Consider the following 22,828-nt stretch of genomic DNA (forward strand, 5'->3'; position numbering starts at 1 on the left):
TCATGATTTTATAGACCTCTGTCATATCCCCCCTTAGCCTCCTTTTTCCTAAGCTGAAAAGTTCCAATCTTTTTAATCTCTCTTTATGAGATGCCCGTTCCAAACCCCTAATCATTTTTGTTGCCCTTTTCTGAACCTTTCCCAATGCCAGTATATCTTTTTTGAGATGAAGTGATCACATCTGTACTCCAGTATTCAAGATTGGGCATACCATGGATGTATACAGAGGCAATAAGATGTTCTGTCTTATTCTCTATCGCTTTTTAAATGATTCCTAATGTTGTTTGCTTTTTTGACTGCCGCTGCACGTTGAGTGGATGTTTTCAGAGAACTATTCACAATTACTCCAAGATCTCTCTCTTGACTAGTTATAGCTAAATTAGTCCCCGTCATATTGTATGTATAGTTGGGATTTGTCACCTAAAAAGAATGGCTCAAGTTTGGGAATCTCCCTAACATCCTCAGCTGGGAAGACCAAAGCAAAGAATTCATTTAGTTTCTCTGCAATGACCTTATTGTCTTTGAGTGCTCCTTTGGCATCTCAATCATCCAGGGACCCCACTGGTTATTTACTTCCTGCTTCTGATGTATTTAAAAAACATTTTGCTATTTATTACTTTTTGATATTTTTTGGCTAGCTGTTCTTCAAACTCCTTTTTAGCTTTTCTTATTATATTTTTACACTTAATTTGACAGAGTTTATATTCCTTTCTATTTTTCTCATAGGATTTAACTTCCATTTTTTAAACTATGCCTTTTTATCTCTCACTGCTTCTTTTACTTGGTTATTAAGCCACAGGGGCACTTTTTTGGTTCTCTTACTGTGTCTTCACTGCAGTTATCCCAAGTAAATGATTTTCAGTTCTAAACACCTGGTTAGCCTAGTTTGGATGCAAGCAACCAAGTGGCAAAATAATGCCAGCTAGAAAACAAGAACTAAGTTTTGTGAAAAATTGTCAAGGTTTCAAGGGATCCTCCCCTTCCCATTACAATGTGAAACAAAAAACAAGACCTTTCAAATGTTTTCGTAAAACAAAAAGACACAGACACTGGAGAATGAATATCACAAGTTGGCTGGCTCTGCAGAATGTCTACACTGCAAATAAAACCCTGTGGCAGTGGTCTCCAACCTTTTTAACCACAAAATCACTTTTTTCAATTTAAGTGCAATGTAAGATCTACCTCAAACCGAAATACCCTTGTCCTGCTTCCTTCACACCTCTTACCTGAGGCCACGTCCCTGCTCCACCCCTTCTCTGAGGCCTCATCCTGCTTACTCCATCCCCTTCCCTTGCCCATCCTCGCTCACTTTCACCAGGCTGGGGTAGGAGTTGGGGTGCAGGCTCTGATCTTGGGCCAAGGGGTTTGGAATGTGTGTGGGGGGGGCTCTGGCTTTAACCCAGGGTGGGGGGTTAGGGTCCAGAAGAGGTTTCCAGGTGCAAGCTCTGGGAAGGAGTTGGGGTTCAGGGGGGACTCATGTCAGGGTACAGGCTCTGGGCAGGAGGATGAGTTCAGGAGGAGGTTGAGGGTTGGGACGGGTTCAGGAAGCAGGCTCTGGCTGGGCACCATTTAACTGAGACTGCTTCCAGGTGGTGGAGCAGTGGGGGTAAGGCAGGCTTACTCCTAACCTGGCCCTGCACCACTCCTGAAAGCAGCTGTTACGTACAGCATGGCTCCATGTGCTGCCCTTCCTCTACAAGCATTGAGCCCACAGCTTCTACTGGCCACGGTTCCCTATTACTAATCAATGGGAGCTGCAGGAGTGGTGTCTGCAGGCAAGGACAGCATGTGGAGAACCCCTGCTCTGCCTTTCTCAGGGGCTGCAGGGACATGCCAGCCACTTCCAGTAGCAGCAGTTACCACAGGGATAGTTAGTCCAGCCATGGCAGGTTAGGCATTTTAGAACTCACTACTCAAAGATTTACATTTAAGCGTAAGAGAGAAATGAACATTATGAAATGCACAGACCAGTCACAAACCAAACATAAGCCACTTTGCAAGCAGGAAAAGGAGTAACAACAACCTCCTCCCCCACCTTATGTATGTGTTGGGTCAGGAGATGGGAGTGAGGAAGGTGTGTGTTTGTGAGAATAACAGACACACACACACAGTGTTAGTGACAGATTTGCATTGCTCAGCTCCCTCCACCCCCTTCTCTCTGTGTGGAGATAAGGTACAGCAGTGGAGGGGAGGAGGGACACCCTGACATCAGTGCCCTCCCCCATTTCCCTCCTACACCCTGCACAGCAAGCACAAAACTCCCAGGGGGCAACTCCAAGGCAGACAGCAGGAGGAGCATGACAGTGGGTGAAGGGGCAACTGAAGTGCTAGCACTTGATAGCTTTCTGGCCAAACCAGTCAGGATCACCTGTCAGAGGCTCCAAGATCTACTGGTAGATCCTGATCTTCTGGTTGGTGACCACTGCCCTGTGGCATTGTGTTTCAGAGTTCATTGATTCCAGCTCTTGGGGATGGAGCACTAAAACTGTAGATATTTCCAGTTGAGCTGGAGCCTGGGCTCTGAGACTTGATGCCATGGGTTTTCTTTGCAGCATAGACATATTGCAGATGGGGGTGGGACTAGGGATATAAAATCCCATTTAATTAGTTAACCAGTTAAACATTATAGTTAACTGATTAAATGGGGGCGGGGGCTTGAGCAACCCTCCCCACCACCACCACAGCTGTGCTGGAGTGCCCCCTTCTTGCAACAGGCTTGGCCCAGGTGAGCCATGGATGGGGGGGTGCTCTAGCAAACTGCACCCAATAAGGGGAATGTTTACTGGTTAACCACCCCTATCTGGGACCCAGCTTGAGTTAAGCAGCTAACTTAAGAACTGATCTTGTGAGGGAATCAGGTGATAACTTGATAAGATCACCTGGTCCTCATTAAGCTGGAGAGATGCAAGGAGGTGGTAGACTTCTGCAGGAGATCAAGTGGCAAGAGAAAGAGTCCAAATTATATTTTGAAAGCCTGATAATCCTTTGTAGTTTATATTATATTTTGAAAACCTGATAATCCTTTGTAGTTTACAGGGATCAGACCAGGAAGGAGGGAGATGTTCACCTAGACTCCCAGGAAGATGACCTGTGGACTGTCTACTGTTAGAAGTAAATAGACTCCCTGCAGTAATCCTAGGAGTAGAGGGGACATGAGTGTGTTGAGCTTGTGTTAAATAACTTTAAAATTAAGAAATAGTACTGGAATCCTGTGACTGGAGTGCGTTCTTTGGTTCTTGAGCCCATGATGAAGCCCACTGGCTTACAATGGAAAGGTAGAAAATTTTAGAGGATTCCCCAATCCAGATGTTCATGATGGAGGTGGGCCCGGGAAAAGAGATGTTTGTTGTGTAATCCTGAGACAATGAGATGATTTGGCTACAGTGGCAAAAAGCCCATATTTGTGAACAGCAGGGTAAAGCTGACATAAATGTACAAATCCTAAGTGTACAGAGTCTCCTGTCACATAACCAGTCTGTCTTAAACATTTGATTGAGTTGGGAGTAGGATTCTAAATATGCTGCACTATGTATTTTCTTTCACTCACAGCCAGTAAGGTTTGGTCTTTGCTCAGGCTTTGGGGTGACAAGGTTGTGGTGGTGGTCTGTTTTGGTTATTCAGGGTTTTTGGACTTATCTCACTGTTCAAGATAGAGGTGTAATTTTCACACCAGTATAGTTAAACTGGTGTGGATACAGTTATACTGGTGTAAAATCTTCACATTTCCATGATGAGAAATCCGTTTCTAAACCATTAAAAAGCAATACAAAAACTCTGTATGGAGAAATCTACGCCTGCTGTTCAGTCAGCCCTCCTGGAAATTCCAGCACAACTGCTGTTATGAATCACACTACATGCTACAGCCTACACTGTGTGTACCCAGAACACTACCTAAATAATTAAGTTACATTAAAAGCAGAAGCTTGTGCTGTTGAGATTTTTATTTTTCAAATCCCTTTGAAAAATTAATATCTGTATTTTAATCTTACAAGAAATCCTACAGTGTTTGCATTCATCTATTGCCTTCACTAAAACTTTACTAACATTCTAAGGCTTAAAAAATCAAAATAATTAGTTTTTATCAGAGCACTGTGGTTTGTGCTGAATATCTTTTCATGGCTTAATTTAGCTTTTTAAAAATAATAGACATAAAATGGAGCCCTGTGGTGTTTAAAGGAAGATGAATATGATTGACTGCAGATGTTTCACCATGTTTATAATTAAATCTATTAGTTGTCCTAGTTTTGTAATTTCTAAAACAATTACTTGCATTGGGCAACTTGTTCTAGAATGATAAAATATTTAATGCCTCTTATCATGGGCCTTAATGTAAATGAGAACGAGCCCTTAATTTGTATCTTAGTGTTTTTTATGTGTGGGTGATGTTGAGCCAGGATTTCACGGGAAAGTGCTAGGGAGGAAGAGAGTGCTAGAGAGTTTTTTAACAAAGCCAAAAACTTGCCATTTTCAAGATCTGAATTCTTGTCACACTGCTCAGCATATGAAATGCCTCTCTGCATTTACTTTATTTTTTCCAGAAGAATTGCAGACTTTTTGCTAGTTGATTAAGAGTTCTGAAAACAAGCTGATCTCATTGTTCAGTAATTTGCTATACTTAAGAACTCGTTAAAGTGCATATATTTGGTAGGGAAGTAAATGGTTAACTGGTAAGCATCACCTTTACTTTACTGGGTGATGCTTACTGGTTATGGTTAGCCAGCAAGGAATGGAGTGGCCCCCTGCCTGTCACAGATGAAGGGCTGCTCCAGCCCCGAGGTGCCCACTGTGGGTGGGGGGAGGGGGAATGCTTCAACCCAGCTGGAGCGCTCTTCTCCCTCTCCTCTTCAGTTTAATCAGTTAACAGGTTAAATTATAATGTTTAACTAATTAAATGGGTTTTTACATTCCTAATATTTGGCATGATTCTTCACCATTGTTTGTTTGCAAAAGGCTTGTACCAAGAATGTCCTAAGCCAGGGGTGGACAACCTAAACCTGAGAAGGAGCCAGAACTTACCAATGCACATTGCCAAAGAGCAACAATTCTATGTCACCAGTCCTGATCATCTCCCTACCACCACTCTCAGCACATCCTGCCCACTGGCAGCCCCACCGATCAGTGCCACCTTCTCCTTTTCCTCCTGCCCACTGGGATCAGCTCTTTCTCAGTGGGAGACTCTGGAGGGGGAAGCATGAGTGTGACAGGCTTAGTGGAGAGGGTAGGAATTATTAAGAAAGGGATAGAAAATAAGACCCAGAATATCTTACTGCCCCTGTATAAAACTATGGTACGCCCACATCTTGAATACTGTGTACAGATGTGGTCTCCTCACCTCAAAAAAGATATATTGGCTGTAGAAAGGGTTCAGAAAAGGGCAACTAAAATGATTAGGGATTTGGAATGGGTCCCATATGAAGAGAGGTTAAAGCGACTGAGACTTTTCAGTTTAGAAAAGAGGAGGCTAAGGGGGGATACGATAGAGGTATATAAAATCATGACTGGTGTGGAGAGGGTGAATAAAGAAAAGTTATTTATTAGTTCCCATAATAGAAGAACTAGAGGACACCAAATGAAGTTAATGGGTAGCAGGTTTAAAACTAATAAAAGAAAGTTCTTCACACAGCGCGTAGTCAACCTGTGGAACTCCTTGCCAGAGGAGGCTATGAAGGCTAGGACTATAACAGAGTTTAAAGAGAAGCTAGAAAATTTCATGGAGGTTAGGTCCATAAAAGACTGTTAGCCAGGGGACAGAAATGGTGTCCCTGGCCTCTGTTTGTCAGAGGCTGGAGAAGGATGGCAGGAGACAAATTGCTTGATCATTGTCTTCAGTCCACCCCCTCTGGGGCACCTGGTGCTGGCCACTGTTGGCAGACAGGCTACTGGGCTAGATGGACCTTTGGTCTGACCCAGTACGGCCATTCTTATGTTCTTAGGAAGTGACAGAATCCTAGGGGGGAAAGGTTGTAGGGGGGCAGTGCCTAGGACAGAGCACCCTCCGGCCCAATGGAAAATTGGCACCTGTAGCTCCAGCCCTGGATTTGGTACCTATGTAAGGAGCCACATATTAACTTCTGAAAATCCACATGTACCTCTGCATCCACAGGTTGGCCACCCCGGCCTAAGCTCTTATATCTGTCTTGTGTTTGATTTTTGAGACTTTAACATACTGTCTATCTTAGTGTATGCTATGGTTAGTACATTTAAAAATGAGAATTGCAGTGGGGAGGGGGGGACCCAGCATGAGCTGGGACAGCTGATTCCTGACTTGTTGGGTACCCCTGCTGCACTTCAGCCTTTTAAATATATTAAAAGCCAATAGGCTCTTAATACATTTAAAAGGCAGAACCACAGTGGGGGGTTAGCTCCTGGGACAGGGGTTAACCCTGCTGTGGCTCCCCCACTTAACAACTAATCTATGGAAAATCCATTGACTAGCCAATTAGTTGATTAAACTAAATGTAACATCCCTATCTCAGACCCCAGGTCATTGAAACACATATGCATGTAGTCTCTTAAATGAAATGCCTTCCATCCTGAAAGATCTCTAAGCACTTAACACACCGTTTATAGGAACCCCTTCTGGAGTTAAATATGGCAACCCATACATCTTGGTCTGTATTGTTATTGGCAGAAGGTTTATAAGAGTCTTTCTCTTATTTTATTGTAAATTGTTCCAAAATATCCAGTTCCTGAAGCCTCAAATTTTAGGTCAAATAGTTTAATAAAACTTGGCCTATATTTTAATAATTTTGAATAAGTTAATATATCTGCCCATTTACATGTTTAGGGTTTTTATCTGTTTATCACGTAGACATAATGTGAACCGAGGGATGTTGTGACTGCTCTATAATGTACAAGGGTGCTATTTATAACCTGCATCCTATGACTGCTTCTGCCTCTCCACCTACTGTCGCATCTCTTCACATCCAAACCCCTGCAGCGTGCTGAATGCTCCTACTACAGTACTTCCATTTCTTCTTTCTCAGACTATAATACAGTCACATTTCTGCCCAGACACTGATGCCCGCTAATGTCAGTTGGCTTGGCTTTGTACAAGTATCTCTTCTTAGTCCTCACCCTGTTCAGTCTGTCCACTGTCTTCAAAACAATCAATCACTGTTCCCTCCTTAGGGTTTCAGAGGTCTGTGTCCAATCTGTTTCCCTTCAATTATTAGTTCAGTATCTCTCTCTCCAGATGGTAAACCATAACACCATCCTTATCTGCTTTTTGTCCGTCTGCACCCTACATCTGAGTAACCTCTTTATAGTGTAACACACCATAGGCCAGATTTTTTTGGAAAATCTCTGATTTTTGATCATTTCAATTTTAGGGTGTCATTCCTATTATCATTTCCTTAAGCGTTTTGTTGTTGTTTTTTTGTTTTATTTTAAGCAAATACACTCAGAGTGCATTTCTCAAAATTAGGAACTCCTTTATGTCTCAGCTCAGGCACCCAAAAACTTGAGCAGCCAAAATCATAGAATCATAAAAAATATGGTTGGATGAATCCTCGGGAGGTCATTCAGTCCAACTCCCCCGCTCAAAGCATGACCAATCCCAACAAAATCATTTCAGCCCCAGGGCTTTGTCAAGCCTGACTTTAAAAACCTCCCAGGAATGAAGATTCCACCACCTCCCTAGGCAACCCATTCCAGTGCGTCGTCACCAGCTTAAAGTATTTTTTCCTAATATCCAGCCTAGGCCTCCCCCACTGCAACTTGAGACTATTGCTCCTTCGTCTGTCATTTGCCACCATGAGAATAGCCTGGCTTCATCCTCTTTGGAAACCTCTGCAGCATTTGCTCCAGGAAGTTGTCAATACTCTCCAAAAACTTCCTGGATTGCCTGTGTACTGCTGTATTGCTCTCCCAGCAGATGCCAGGGTGATTGAAGTCCCCCATAAGACGCAGAACCTGTGATCTAGAAACTTCAATTAGTTGTCCAAAGAAAGCCTCTTGTATCTCATTCTCCTGGTCTGATGATCTATAGCAGACACCCATCATGACCTCACTTCTGTTGCTCTTGCCTCTAATCTTAACCCTGAACTCTCAACAGACTTTTCTCTAGTTTCATACTGGAGCGCTAAGCAATCCTACTGCTCTCTTCCATACTGTGCAACACTTCTGCCTTTTCTCCTCTCTCTGTCCTCCTTGAACAGTTTAAACCCATCCATGACAGTGCTCCAGTCACATGAGTTACCAAGTCTGTTATTCCAATCACATCATAGTTCCTTAACTGTGCCAGGACTTCTGGTTCTTCCTGGTTTTTTTCCAGGCTTCTTGTGTTTGTGTGCAAGCGCCTAAGATAACTAGCTGATTGTCCTACTTTCTAAGTATGATTCAGGAGACTTCCCCAATTGCAGCCCCCTCCTTGTGTTTCCTCCTATTATTCCACTTCCCCACTTACCGCAGGGCTTAGGTCACCATATCCCAGATAACCTAATTTAAAGCCCTTTTCACTGGGTTACCAAGCCTGCCTGTGAGATGAGAAGAGCATCTCTTCCTATTAATCCATGTTCTTGGAACAACCTCCAAAGGTCGAAGAATCCAAAGCCCTCTTTCTGACACCATCCATGCAACTACACATTTACCTTCATAATTCAATGGGCCTTTTCTGGGCCCTACCTGGGCCCATTCCTTCAACAGGGAGACTAGATGAGAACATGACTTGTACCTCAAGCTCCTTTATCCTTCTTCCTAAAGCCACATAGTCTGCAGTGACCATTCTTGGCAGTATCATTGGTGCCTACGTGGAGAAGTAGGAAGGGTCTCTAGTAGGTCTCAAAAATCTTAGCATCCTACAGTAATTAATCGTATGCCATTTTTGTGTAACTGTGCTAGGTTTTAATGGAACACATGTAAGAAACAATACTTCATCTGAAAATCCATATCAGCCCTAAAACATGTTGTAATATAGTGTATCTCTAGTAGCATATCATATTTTGGCATTTAATGAGTTAGAATAGCTTGAGTAATTTTTCTTTTTCCTCCAAGTCATATCTACATTCCTCCTGTCGAATAGCCACAAGCAAATAATCAGTTTAGTACACTGCTGACATAAAAATCTAAGCTGTTCTGAATTTCCTTGAGGCATTTTAAATGGTTGATAGGCATTCAAAGGCTGTTAAATTTTGGTGTGTGAAACTGAGCATAAATGGAAAATAATATTTTAAACTTGTATGAAATGTAAGTGAATGTGATTTTTTTTTTAATTAGCTTTACGTGTCTGGCTAAAATGTATCTCTACCACCAGTAGCTTCTTTCCCCATATAGTGTAGGAAGCTTCAGCTTTATCCTTTTTGTATTGTAATCTTGGGAATTCCCACCCCTCCTAATGAAATTATTTGGAAAAACCTGTTTTCATCAGACAACCGAAATGGAGGTTTGACACTGAGTACCAGGCTTATTAAAAACCATTCGGAGTGTGTGGGCAAAAGATGGTGGGTGAGCATTGGGCATGTGAAACCAGTTGAGAACAATAAAAAGTGTTTATGGAAAGATGAGAGAGTAAATGGGGAAGGAAAAAGAACTCCCTCAGTAAGTAAGTGCTTTTTCACTGAAATTCCACTAAAACCCTGAGGGTTTTTTCTGCTAACAACATTAGGTCTTGTTGGTATTTTCTTACTGGGGGTGGAGGAGTGGGGAGAGGACTCTGAATTTTACTAGCAATTAACCTCAGTAGCCACAGCTAGAACTTAAGAACTTCCAGTTTCCTTACCTCTTGATACTGGCATAAGATTTTAATAATGCCCTGTTTCTGGCAAGAGGTTTTGCATGGCTGCCACCCTTTAGGATATTTACTTAACTCTTACCTACCAAAGTTCCTCCCATAGCAACTTTGGGATGTGTTTTGAGCACAGGTTCACTACTTGAAACTAGTTTTAAGCAGGGTGCATTGAGTTAAATTAAGGCAATTTAAATCAATGATTTAAATTAAGTTCCCCCAAAAGCTAAGACTGACTGTGCTTAGACCAGGTCTACACTGGCGGAGAAAATCAATACAAGATCCGCAACTAGACCTGCTAAATCAAAGCCCGGAGGATCTATCACTAGAAAGTCAATCCTCTGACAAGTGGCGACGTGGCCTTAGAGTGCACTTAATTTTGGAGTAAGCCCCATTGAACTCACTTTCACTTCTGTTTTTTTGAGAATGGGGTTCCCTTGGAAAAGCTGAGTTATGCTGACATAAAATAAGGAATAGACTTTATGGCATCACCATTATTATCTGTGGCCATGATATTCCAAAATAAGGCACATGTATTATGTAATATAAAATAAGAAAATGACATGGGCACCTGGCAGCTCTAGATTTCTTTTACTGCAGCTCTCTGTATCTTGTACTTGAGTGATAGATTCTAACCAAGTGGCAGGTAAGATCCAACCTGCGGATCACCCCACAGGTACCCTCAGGCACAGAGCAGCCCCATGCTGCTTTCTGCTTCAGGTACTGTGGGGAGGGAGAGGCTTCACACACTGCTCCTACCCCCTAGCAAAATCTCTCCACTCCAATTGGCCAGTTTCCGGCTGGCTTTAAAGAAAGTATATTTAAAAAAAAAATTCTAAACAGCGTTAGAAGTGGCAGAGATGCTAAGAAAGGCTTTGCACTAACTGGAGGATGAAATTTCATGTCACAGATGACAGGAGTTGCAAGGACAATTGGGATTCAGAGGCTTTGTCTGCCCTCAGAGACCATTTTGTGGCTCGAGTCAGGATCTAATTTCATACACTGGAGACCGAGAACTAGCCTGTAGAAATACTGACGTACGGGGAAATGTAAGAATGCTGCTTGTAAATTGCAGTTGCCTCTTTTTCTATTCCTAACTTTTATTTAGTTATTTATAAATAGTTACAAGATATCGAGTCTTTTTACATCTGTCACGAGTTCAGATTTTGTCCAGATCTGTAGTGACTTAACATTGCTAAAGGGCTGTTAGCAAGGGGCATGTAAAATAAAATTAGTCTCAGACCAACTCCTAGTGGCCAATGTCAACAGAACTCAGTTGACACTGTGTAGCCCACCAGGGCTCTAGAGGTGCCCCTCCCCCTCTGCCTTACTACACAATGTTAGTGGCATTCTTGCCTCAAGTGAGGGGCAGGACGGCGAGAAGTTTGCTCAGGCACAGATTGTTTGACACTGGATGATTGTTAAAACTGATGTGTTCAATGTGGGTTTCTTCAGCGTTGTTCAGACTATTGCATTGTTTGAAGGGGAACATTCTGAGATGCGTTAACAGGAGTGTTGTGCACAAGACATGAGAAGTCGTTCTTCCACTCTACTCCGCACTGATTAGGCCTCAGCTGGAGTATTGGGTCCAGTTCTGGGCACCACATTTCAGAGAAGATGTGGAGAAATTAGAGGAGGTCCAGAGAAGAGCAACAAAAACTATTAGACGTCTAGAAAACATGGGCTATGAGGGAAGACTCAAGAATTGATTTGGTTTAGTGTGGAAAAGAGAAGATTGAGAGGGGGGATAACCGCTTTCAAATACCTAAAAGGGTGTTATAAATTGGAGGGAGAAAAAATATTTTCCTTTAACCTCTGAGGATAGGACAAGAAGCAATGGGTTTAAATTGCAGCAAGAGAGGTTTAGGTTGGACATTGGAAAAAACTTCCTATCTGTTACAGTAGTTAAGCACTGGAATAAATTTTCTAGGGAGGTTCTGGAATCTTCATCATTGGAGATATTTAAGAGCAGGTTAGATAAACATCTTTCAGGGATGATTTAGATGGTGCTTGGTCCTGCTGTGAGGGCAGGGGACTGGACTTCATAACTCTCGAGGTTACTTCTAGTTCTATTATTCTGTGACTTTATGGCAGTCTCCTCTGGCTCCCAGAAAACCAAGAGTAAGCTCACTTACTAGGGAAAACTTGCACTATCACTGTTGTACCTGTTCTCTGAATAATAAAAGGATGTCACTATGTTATTAATACATCCCTTGCTTGCTTGCCTCTTTCTTTGGATTGTGATTCATGTATAGTGCCCCCGTTATTACTTGTTTAGAGCACCGAGGCAATTTTCCACGTTTAGTTTGTGTTTCTAAGGTAAATCTTTTATGAAATTTAAATCTGACATAGTCTGGCTAGAAATACTGTATCTGTTATAAGTCTGTCTCAGGAGCTGACAGAATTGTGACGGGATAAATTACACAGTACTGTGCCCTTGGATATATACCCTGTGGCTATGTCAAATGTGTCTGCATAGATTCCTTATTTATTTTATTTTTTATTTAGATTCTTTTATTTATATTCAATAAAATTAAACATGGCAGTGACACCTCACTTGACTAACAATGTGAGTGTAAATCTTTTGCCCTTTTTTCAAGAGTTGAAAAAAATAGGGCATCAGATAGAGAATTATCATAACTCTTCCTGTTTTGACTTAAAGGGATGTTGTGAATATCTCAAGTCTTTTCTTCAGCAAGTGAAGAAAAGAAGTATCTCTAAGGTGCCCCTCCCCTTATCTAGTACAGAGAAGCACGGATATTGAAAGACAATGTAGTCCCCTTATTCTGCTATTTGGATATGTGTGGGAGTTTTGCAAAATAGAAGCATGATTCCTGTACTCTTTACAAATGATGTAAAAAATGTGAAGGACAAATATATAAATATGCAATTGGTGAGTGTGACAGGGTGCAGTCACAGAAGACCTCTTGGAGGTGTTTCCTGGAGTGCTGACAAAGCCACTGACATTCGCCTCTTTGCTCTCGGGGGCTTTTCACTATCCTATCCTACTAGGCCAGATCCCCTGGTCTCCCCCAGCTAAGGCACAGAGCTGAGATACCCTCCTCCCCCGAGGAGCAATATATAGACACTGAAACTCTTCAGGTCTGAGGAAAATGCAGTTTTGTGCCTAGCTTCCAGGGAACCCACTCCCCAATGGGATCAGAACCCCAAATAAATTATTCAGGTAATTCCCCTTAAACAACAAAAGGAGGATGTACACACTGATTGCTCCCTCAGGTAACAATTATTTACACTGGGCTTGATAGTAAATAAGTGATTCTTTTTTTTCTTTTTAAGTACAAGCAGTAGGATTTATGTGGTTGCGAGTGAAAACAGACAGAGCAAAGTCAATTACAGATTTAAAAAATGCATAGCTAGTTCTAACACTCATTACAAACTTGCCCTAAAACTGTTCTTATTTCAGCCAAACCTCCAAGCCAGGGAAGATCTTTTTTCCTGGGGTTTCTGGTTCATTCTCTTGGGAGTGACATGCCAGCCAAAGACTGCTAGCTTCCCATTGTTTTATAGATTCCACTTTGGGTGGGATTTCTCTCCCCCACCTTCTATGGAAAATTACCTGGTCAGACCCTACAAGTTGGGATGGTCACATGAATTCCTAAGACCAACCAGTGCTTGATTGAGTACATGAGATAAATTACATGAGATATTTTGTCCAAAATATCTTTGAGTTGTGCATATTTGTATTCATATAACAATTTCATGAAGAATGGGGGGAAAACTGTGTCACTGGCAAAATTGGGGAAAAAAGCTTCATAATTCTGCTGTATATTTATAAGAGTGTCATACGTAAGGTATGGAAGGTAATTGTTCTGCAGTCCTCCTCACTGGTGAGGTCTCAGCTGGAACACTGTGTCCAGTTCTGGATGATAAAATGATAAAAGAATTAGACCAATGAAGAAAGGTTTAAAAAAAAACTGGACATGTTCAGTCTTGGGCAGGGGAGACTAGGGATAAAACTTGGTAACAGTCGTCACGTATTTTTAAGGATTGTTATAAAAAGGACAGTGATCAAATGTTCTCCCTGTCTACTGAAAGCAGGGTAAGAAGCAATCAGCTTAGTCTGCAGCAAGGGAGATTTATGTCAGAAATTAGGAATTGTTTCTGTTAGGGATGTGATTTTTACATCCCTAATCCTAATTAGGATAGTGAAGTACTATAATAGGATTCTGAAGAACACATTAGTGATGGTCTCTAGAGGTATGTGTTGTTCTGCCTCAGAACAGGGGAGTGGATGATCTCTACCCCCAAACATCTGTGCCAAAGAATGGTCTATATGGCTTGCATTGGAGCCCCTGTTACCCAAACAGAAGGGGGCCATGAAATTTTTTAGGCAAAGAAGGAATTTATTTTGGTAGTGATACACATGGATGGCAGAGGGCAGTCTTAATAAAACAACCTTTCAGATGATAGACCTGTAGTGGATTTGAAATCCTTTATAATTACTTGTGATTATGGATGTATGAAAAAGGTTTACACTAACCACATGGGGCAGTGGTTGACAACCTATGGCTCATAGGGCATGCATGGCCCACTAGAGCTCTTCCTGTGGCCCACAGATGCCCTGTCTACCTCTACCCCCATGTGCCCCTCACACACGAGAGCACCGCATTTCCTACTCCTTTCCCCGCCCTCCCAGCTCTTTCAGAGAACCTCAAATAGACTCATTTCCACTCCTCGCCCTTCCTCCCAGAGAGTAGATAGCCCCAAACCAGCTGTTTTATGGTTCTTCAAAAGAGCTGGGAGGAAGGGGGAAGTGTGGGGCTCCGGTGCCCCGGTGCGTGGGAGAGAGGGGCAGACGGGCTCTGCAGTGTGCAGGTTGCTCACCAATTGTCGTGTGGCCCACTGACATGGAAGGTCACTCATGCTGCCCACTCACTATTCTTGGTTCCCTATCAGTGACAAAGGGTCGCAGAGAAGATACATGGCTTTTACTGATAACGCCATATAAGTTTATTTTAAAGTGAAGAACTAGTAGCCCTAGACTTGTGCAGGTGCGATTTTGTTTGTTTGTTTGTTTCCTTCCTACCACTTCTTCAGTGCCTCTCTTGATACTCACATGCAACACCTTTGCTGTTCCATTTTTTCACATCTTTTCAGGTTCTTGTACTTTGTACACTTTGTAATTTGAGCTTTGTATTATTAATGTGGGATAGGCTGTGGGGAATGACAACCATTTCAAGGGTTTAAATGGCTCTGACCTCTTATCTACATACTCAGTGTTGAATTAATGTTTTCCTCTGTCTGACTTGACTTCACTATGTTATTCCTCAGACTCCTAAGGGGGAGAATATTGAATAATTAGTGGTGCCATCTATCCACTTTAGACTGCTGTCTAATAAAGTTGTATTAACATGTTTAAAATATATCTTATGGAGAAAACACCTTTTCTCTCAAATTAACAGTTTCTATACTAAATAGGCAAAATCACTTTGTATCTTCGCTAAAAAGCTTTCTTGTGCTAGGATTGTTATAACGTACATAGTAATGATCTTAAAGTAATTGCTGGTGGGAAGTAATGTCCTATTTTGTACACAGCACTAATGAAATTCCAAAAGATGGAGTCATGCTGGATCTGCTAACAGATAACTTGTGACTTCTAGGAATGATCACTTTACAGTCTTAAAAAAAAGTCTAGCAAAGGAGTACTCAATTTGCTAAGCACTTAAATAATTAGCTGGATTTCTCTTAATATTTTAGTACACCAGTGCCTCTGAAATTACAGCAATTGTCATTAAATAATTATTTGCTAACAGTACCCTTATACTCCTAATAAAAATAATTAACTGTGTGATATTGGTTGGTAAATGATGGCTAAAAATAACCACTATAGCTGCATGATTAACAAACATTTAGCAGAGTGCCATTTGCATTTAACAGAAGTAAAGATAAATGCTCTAATTCAAATGTTCATTAAACCTCTCAAAAATCCATTATTTGTTCTCCTAAAACTACAAATTCTATTGCATATTTTATTTGCCCTTTCTCTGCATTCCTACAAAAAGTTCTGCAGAAAGAATGTTGGCAGTAGTTATACAAATATTTGTAAATGTAATTGCACACAAGCGTATGGGTATGTGACCATTTTAAGTGTTTTGGGAAGGTGGGAGTCAGTGAATATTTTCTGAGCAATATGCAGGCTGAAAAGATCACCAAAACCATTTGTTTAACAGATTTCAATAATAAATCAAGTTTCTGTAATTTATGAACAATTTGCAATGTCAGACAAAATATTGAGCTGCTTTTGATCTTGGTATAGATCTTCTCAGAATCTAGCCTCATGGAAACCTCCCGAGACAACTAAAGGGCAAACACATTGTGAATGCAGTGAAAAACGTATGGAGACTAGTATAGAATAGGCCAATTTTTTTTGTAATTTCAGTAATTGTGCAAGCCATGTGTATTGTGCATGCAGGTTAGGGATGTGAACGACTAGTTGACTATCCGATAAGCAATGCTTTTTTTTTTTTTTTTTTTTTTTTGTGATGGTACTGCCCGGTACACAGTACCGGCACCTCCAGTCAGAGCTCAACAACTTTTCCTCTGGAATACCAGCACCTTTTCCCCTGGAGTAATGGCACCTTTTTTTAACCAAAAAAAGCGCTGCCGATAAGCAAATGCTTATCAGGTAGTTGACAGGCTAGTCTACTGGTTACTTCCCTCCTCCCCCACTTTGCTGCCTCTATCAGAAAGGCATACTTAGGGTTTTCCTTAGGGCTGTTGCTACACTTCAAAGGCGGAGGCACCCTATTGACTAATCAAATAGTTGATGCAAATTGCATCTAACTATTCAATTAGTCAATTAATCGAAATTTAACATCCCTAATGCAAGTAGGAGAGACTGACTTATGCTGAAAAGTCTCAGGACGTATTAGTCTGTATCTGCAAAAACAACAAGGAGTTCTCATTCTGATGAAGTAGGTTTTACCTGTGAAAGTTTATGCCCTAAACAGGACTCCTCGTTGTTTTGACCAATGGTGGTAAGCTATAGGAGACATCTTTTGTCAAAAACCACAAACTAAATAAGGGACTTTTCATTCCCAAGCCCCCTCTCCCAAACCCCTCCTCCCTTTTACAGCAAGTGAAATGAAGAAGAGGGATGGAGGTGGACAAAGAAACAAATTCAATTCAAACATCATTCTCTTTACATTCCAATAAATAACAGATCATTCCATTTCTATTCCTCTAGAATGAAAATGACCAGTTATCTTTAAAAAGTGTGGAAAAAAACTTTGTTTTCTGGCAAGCTGCTACACCAGACACTGAGGATCTTTCATGTGTGCATGTGTGTGTCTAATCAAATTAGCTAAACTAATCCAACAGCCTAGAATATAGACTCTGCCACCCAATCCTGTTGCAGCAAGAGTTTGACATGTGAATCAAGGATATGTTAGCATGAGTGGGAGTCAATGTTATGAGTTTGCTACAGCACGTGTTACATTTTAAGGCTGATATATTGAACTAGACTTGCCAGTCGGATAGGTTTAGCCAATAATGGAATAGAATTTAGCTCAGTTTAAAAAAAAATTTTTTTTTAAAAGGTTAAAAAAAAGTTAAGAGTCCAGATAACATTATCTTGCTAATTTTAGCTGTAGGTTCTTTTCAGGTCTACTTTTACCTGAGCTTCTCAGCTCTTTGGATGAATTAACAAATCCATGTAAATGGACAATCAGCAGTTTATGTACCAAGAGTAGCTACAATGAATAGTGTGCACTGAACATGAAATACACACACAGTCTTGTAAGCATTTAATGCAGACCAGTGTTAGGACCCAGCAACTACACCGAAGGACAGATGCATCTGACAAAGTGGGTTCCAGCTCACAAAAACTTATGCCCAGATAAATTTGTCAGTCTTGAATGTACCACTGGACTTATTTTTAAACCAAGGAACAATGCAAATCACCCATGCTATGTCTACACTGGTGCGCAAGAATGGCCGTTCTTCCGGAAAGCGTCCACACTGCCCACCCACTCTCGAGCAAGATTTACAGTACGGCATTGTAAGAGAGGGCTTCTTGTGCAAGAACTACGCTCTTTTTTTAAGAGGTGTAAGCTCTCTTGTGCAGGAGCTCTTGCGCAAGAGGGCAGTGTAGACGCAGGGCAGGATTTCTTATTGCATTCAGCGATCAGTTCTTTAGCATCTCAAATACATTGATCAGTACTCTTAAGGATTAAAAGCACATACTAATTTTCAGGCATGTTTGAAAGTCTGATTTCTGATAGTAGAATACTTTGGTGTGAAAGAGACAAACTTAAAGTAACAAAAGCAATTGCCTAAAGTTATTTTTGCATCATTTTTGGCCAGTTTGGCTTTAAAAGGAGAACATACAAGTATTTAAAATCCAAAATATGATTACTTGAGGCTTCACTAAATGTAGACTCAAGAAGACAAGTTTTATTTAGTTATCCTGTATTATTATTTCTTTTTTAATTTCTGAAGCGAACTCTCACCATTTCTTAGTCCCAGGTAATCTTGGATTAGGGGAGATCTAGGGCTGGTCCAAATGTCTGATTGCATGACTGAATTCTGTGGCTTGCTTGTGGGTCCAGTTAACTCTGCTTCATCCTGTAACCCTGGAGGAAGGGGAGGCTGGTTGTGAAGCATCAGCAAACTTTGTAGTCCATATGGTGGCATCAATTTATATACCCTGTTTCCAGGTTCTTGGAAGAAGAGAGTTGTTCTCTTGGGCACTGGTCAACTGGGCACTCAGATTGCAAATTTAAATTTCTCTCTTGCTTCTGCTAGTATCCAGTAGATGGCAACAGTATGCAACAAATTTCTTCAGTGCTTCAATTGGACGGAGGGTTTTTATGTTTGTTTCATAGATTGTATTTCAGTGTTAGCTGAAAATGAATGGGAAGTTTCCCTACTTTATGAAATTTCTTCTAATATTCGAATGTTATACCTAGTTTTCCATTCTTATGCTACACAATTCCTATCATTTTACAACAACAAATATCCCTTTAAAAGCGGCGAGGAGTCCTGTGGCACCTTACAGACTAACTGAAGTGTTGGAGCATAAGCTTTCGTGGGCAAAGACCCACATGCATCTGACGAAGTGGGTCTTTGCCCATGAAAGCTTATGCTCCAACACTTCAGTTAGTCTATAAGGTGCCACAGAACTCCTCGCCGCTTTTGCAGATTCAGACTAACACGGCTACCCCTCTGATAAATATCCCTTTGTTCCTCTAAATTTAGAAAAACATACTTTTTCCTTTCACATCTTTCAGGGCTTATCAGATATTAGACACTACGTTAGAGGAACAAGACCTATTGTTCAGATATATAGAGATGTATATCTGATCATACTTTTCATTCTACTAGTAAAATCGTCACTGATACAGTTTGCAGATGACACGAATTGGGGGAGTAATAAATGTTGTGCTCCCCATAGGGATTTCACCTGGACAGTTAGGTAAATAAGGAAGAGGACCAGTATGTCTAGTACTCTGGTAAAGGCCTAAGCCAGGAGTGGTGGACAAGAGAGCCAGCACGCCAAGCCTATTGATTCAGCCCATGTCCAACCTGGTACTTCCCCTCCCCCCAGCCAACTGAGACCTAGGGACGGGGGAGCACACGAAGTCTCCTCTCCCCACCAGAGGCATACAGAACAATAGGCACCGGGGAGATAGGGGGCAGACTTCACATGCTCCCCCATCCGTAGGCCAGCTAGGGTCTGTGGGTGGAAGAGCGTGGGAACTGTCCTGGCCCGCCCCTTCCAGCACAGCCATTTCAGAAATTTGTGAAATGTCCCCTTTCCCCTCTTCAAAAATTATTGCCCACCCTTGGTCTAAGCAAAGAGTGTGTTTTAAAACTGCTAAATGTATACATCTGGGAACAGTAGGCTGACTGGTGGCCAAGTACAGACTATCAGATGCTTTTGGACTGACCCCAAAATCTTTTTATTTACTTATTATTGTTTTTTGGGGGGGTGATGTGTTTTTTTTTTTTCCCCCCTCTCGAGTCTAGACCTTGATTATATATTGACCAAGAAATTTGGATCTTGACAAAAAATAATTGATTATTTCTGAGTTAGACCATAGTGCTTCTTAGAATAGTCCATCATCCTGTGACTTTGGAAAAAAATGTACATGGGGGCAATCCATTTCAACATGATATCCCAATGTGACGCTGTTTTCAAAAGGTCCTGTGCATAAACAGGGAACCTCGAGTAGGAGTACAGAGGTTATTTTACTTCAGTATTTGGCACTCAAGGAGCTATTTAGCTTAAAGTGACAGTAAAGAGGTGATTTGATTAGTCTGTAAGTACCTATGTGGAGAACAAACATTTAATAATGAGCTCTAGAATCTGACAGAGACAAAACACAATCCAATGGATAGAAGTGGATGTCAGACAAATTCAGGCTGGAAATAGGGCATCCTTTTTTACAGCAAGGTTAACTAACCCTAGGAACAATTTACCAAAGGTTGTGGTGGTGTCTCCATCATGAGCAATTTTGAAATCAAGACTGGATACTCTTCTAAAAGCTCTATTCTAAGAATTATTGTGGGGAAACTCTATGACCTGTGTTATAAAGATGTTAAATTGCAGTTACCAAGGGGCTGGTGCCAGAGCATCCTCTGTGGCTGCCGTGAACAAAGGCTGCTCCAGCATCCGCCTGTTTGCGGCAGCCAAGCTGGCTGTGGACAAGGGCTGCTGTAGGAGCAGCCCCTGCCCATGGCTAGTCCTGGTTGCCACAAACAGGAGCTGCTTGGCGGCAGCAGCCCCTGTCTACAAGGGGGTCTAGCTCCCCTGGGGACCACTGTGGATGGGGTTGTTTCACAGCAGCCTCCCCTATTCCCCACCGCTGCCTCTGACAGAGGCGGGGGGGGGGGCAGGCAGCACCCTGGAGATGGTGCTGGGGGGCAAACCAGCTTTTAAGCTGGCTCCCCCCAGCACCAGCTCCTGTCCTCCTCACCTTGCTGTCTCATAGAGGCAAGGGGAGGGAGGGCACCGCAGGGAGCACAGGGCAAGCGGGGACTCAAGCTACATCTGTGCCTCTGCTTCCCATGCCCCCCATGGAGACGGTGCTAGGGGAAACTGTCTTTTAAGCTTATGCTTATCGGATAGTTGACTAGTTGCTTACATCCCTACTGTGTTAGTCTTCTCTGATGGTCTGTATACCACAATAGTTCATACTGGCCTTGGAATCTGACTTTATTCGCAATGAAGATGAATATACTGTTTCTATTTGGGATTTGGGATGAAAGATGTCTGTTGGACATTGTGGGGTATCAATAAGTTTAACTTCTGGGGGTATGTCTACACTACAGAGGGTGTTTTTTTTTTTTGAGAAAAACAGTTGTTTTTCTGAAAAAACTTCAATTACACCCACACTGCAATCGCATTCTTTCAAAAGAAAATTGAAAGAATAGAGGGGGTTTTCCAGCATTGGTAATCCTCTTTCTATGAGGAAGAAGCCTTTTTTGTGAAAGAGCTCTTTCGGGGGAAAAAGACTTATGTGGTGGGGAAGAGGGAGTTCTTTCAGAAGAAGAGGAAAGAGGAAAACACACAGGTGCCCTGGTGACCACTCCATCCATAGCAATCACAATTTAAATGCGAGATAGCGTCCACACTGAATAGAGGCTCTTTCAAAAAAGCAGATCGCTTTTTTGATGCACTTTTGTGTGTGGATGCGCTCTTTTGGAAGAAGTTTTTTTGGAAGAGCTCTTCTGGAAAAGCTTCTTCTGAAAGAACCCTGCAGTGTAGACATAGCCTGGGAGTCCTGGCTTTTTAAGTCTCCCAGCAAGCTAATCCCAGATGTCTAGAAAGTACATTTCCTACACTTATCTCTGATTCTTAATTCCTTGTAGCTAGCCAGTGAGGTAGGAATTCTTGCCACATATACGTAATGAGAGGTTCCTTTCCAAAGGTTTTATAATAGCTAGGCATCAACTCTTGGCTTTCCTGGGAATTGTGTAATTCATTTTTAACTTGACATTCCCCAGACAAAGTGGCCTACCTGTTGTGATGTGCATATTGATTCCCACTTTCTATCAACAAGAAGCAGCTTAATTTTGGAATGTGTCTAGAGGAAGTGATTGGCAGTGATCCTGGCTATGAAGATAAAAAGGTGCTTGTTTGCTTCTGGATTGTGTAACTACAGAGGGGTTGTAGTAATCCACATTTAGGTACATTTGCCATATCTGCATTTTACAAGCATGTAACTTACTCATCTTTTTGTTTCTCACTTAACCCTTCATTCTTTTTTCCTTGGTTAGTTCAGGACCATTTTTCTGCCTACTATTGGGATGCTGTATGACTGTTTAACTTTGTCAGAACAGAACTCCCTGCAGAAATGTCATGATCATGAGGGTTAGCCAGCAGCCTGGGGACTAAGGGGTTAACTATATCTAACTCAGGTGGAGTTGGCCAATAGGAATGTAGGTAGGTATTTCAAACTAGGACAAAGAAATTTTTGGGTTTCCCTCCTTTGTCTCTGGGCAGTAGTTTCTCTACAGCTATTGAAGGGGACAGGATGTCTCCCTCTAAGGGTGTGTCTAGACTACATGCCTCCTTCGACGGAGGCATGTAGATTAGCCAGATCGGAAGAGGGAAATGAAGCCGCGATTAAAATAATCGCGGCTTCATTTACATTTAAATGGCTGTCCCGATCTGCCGATCAGCTGTTTGTCGGCAGATCGGGGCAGTCTGGACGCGACGCGCCGACAAAGAAGCCTTTCTTCATCGGCACAGGTAAGCCTCGTGAAACCAGGTTTACCTGTGCCGATGAAGAAAGGCTTCTTTGTCGGCGCGTCGCGTCCAGACTGCCCCGATCTGCCGACAAACAGCTGATCGGCAGATCGGGGCAGCCATTTAAATTTAAATGAAGCCGCGATTATTTTAATCGCGGCTTCATTTCCCTCTTCCGATCTGGCTAATCTACATGCCTCCGTCGAAGGAGGCATGTAGTCTAGACACACCCTAAGAGAATGCTCTTCACAATCTGTAAGTAGGATAAAGTTTAGGTAAATCCGTTTGATTGTTTTATGGTTTGGGAAATGGGATCTGGTCTATGCATTTAAAAATGGGTTTTGCTCTCCTTTGTAACTAAGTTCCTGGCCCATAGTAAATTTCTCCTC

The 22,828-nt window shown here is 41.9% G+C and overlaps 1 protein-coding gene across 2 annotated transcripts in view; it reads left to right on the forward strand.

The window, feature by feature from the left end:
- Positions 1-22,828, forward strand: part of STK4 (serine/threonine kinase 4) — a 99,556-nt gene that overhangs the window by 72,810 nt on the left and 3,918 nt on the right. Inside the window, exon 11 of one of the 2 annotated variants that reach the window (XM_075901275.1) lies at positions 21,695-22,109. The exons of the other annotated variant lie outside the window; for it this stretch is intronic. Within the exon in view, the coding sequence (XP_075757390.1) occupies positions 21,695-21,778 (84 nt within the window). The 3' untranslated portion in view covers positions 21,779-22,109. Of the gene's footprint in view, positions 1-21,694; positions 22,110-22,828 lie in introns of those variants that run through there. 2 annotated transcript variants of the gene reach the window in all.

The sequence above is a fragment of the Pelodiscus sinensis genome, chromosome 18 (genome assembly GCF_049634645.1).
Source record: "Pelodiscus sinensis isolate JC-2024 chromosome 18, ASM4963464v1, whole genome shotgun sequence".
In the NCBI taxonomy this organism is placed as follows: domain Eukaryota; kingdom Metazoa; phylum Chordata; order Testudines; family Trionychidae; genus Pelodiscus; species Pelodiscus sinensis.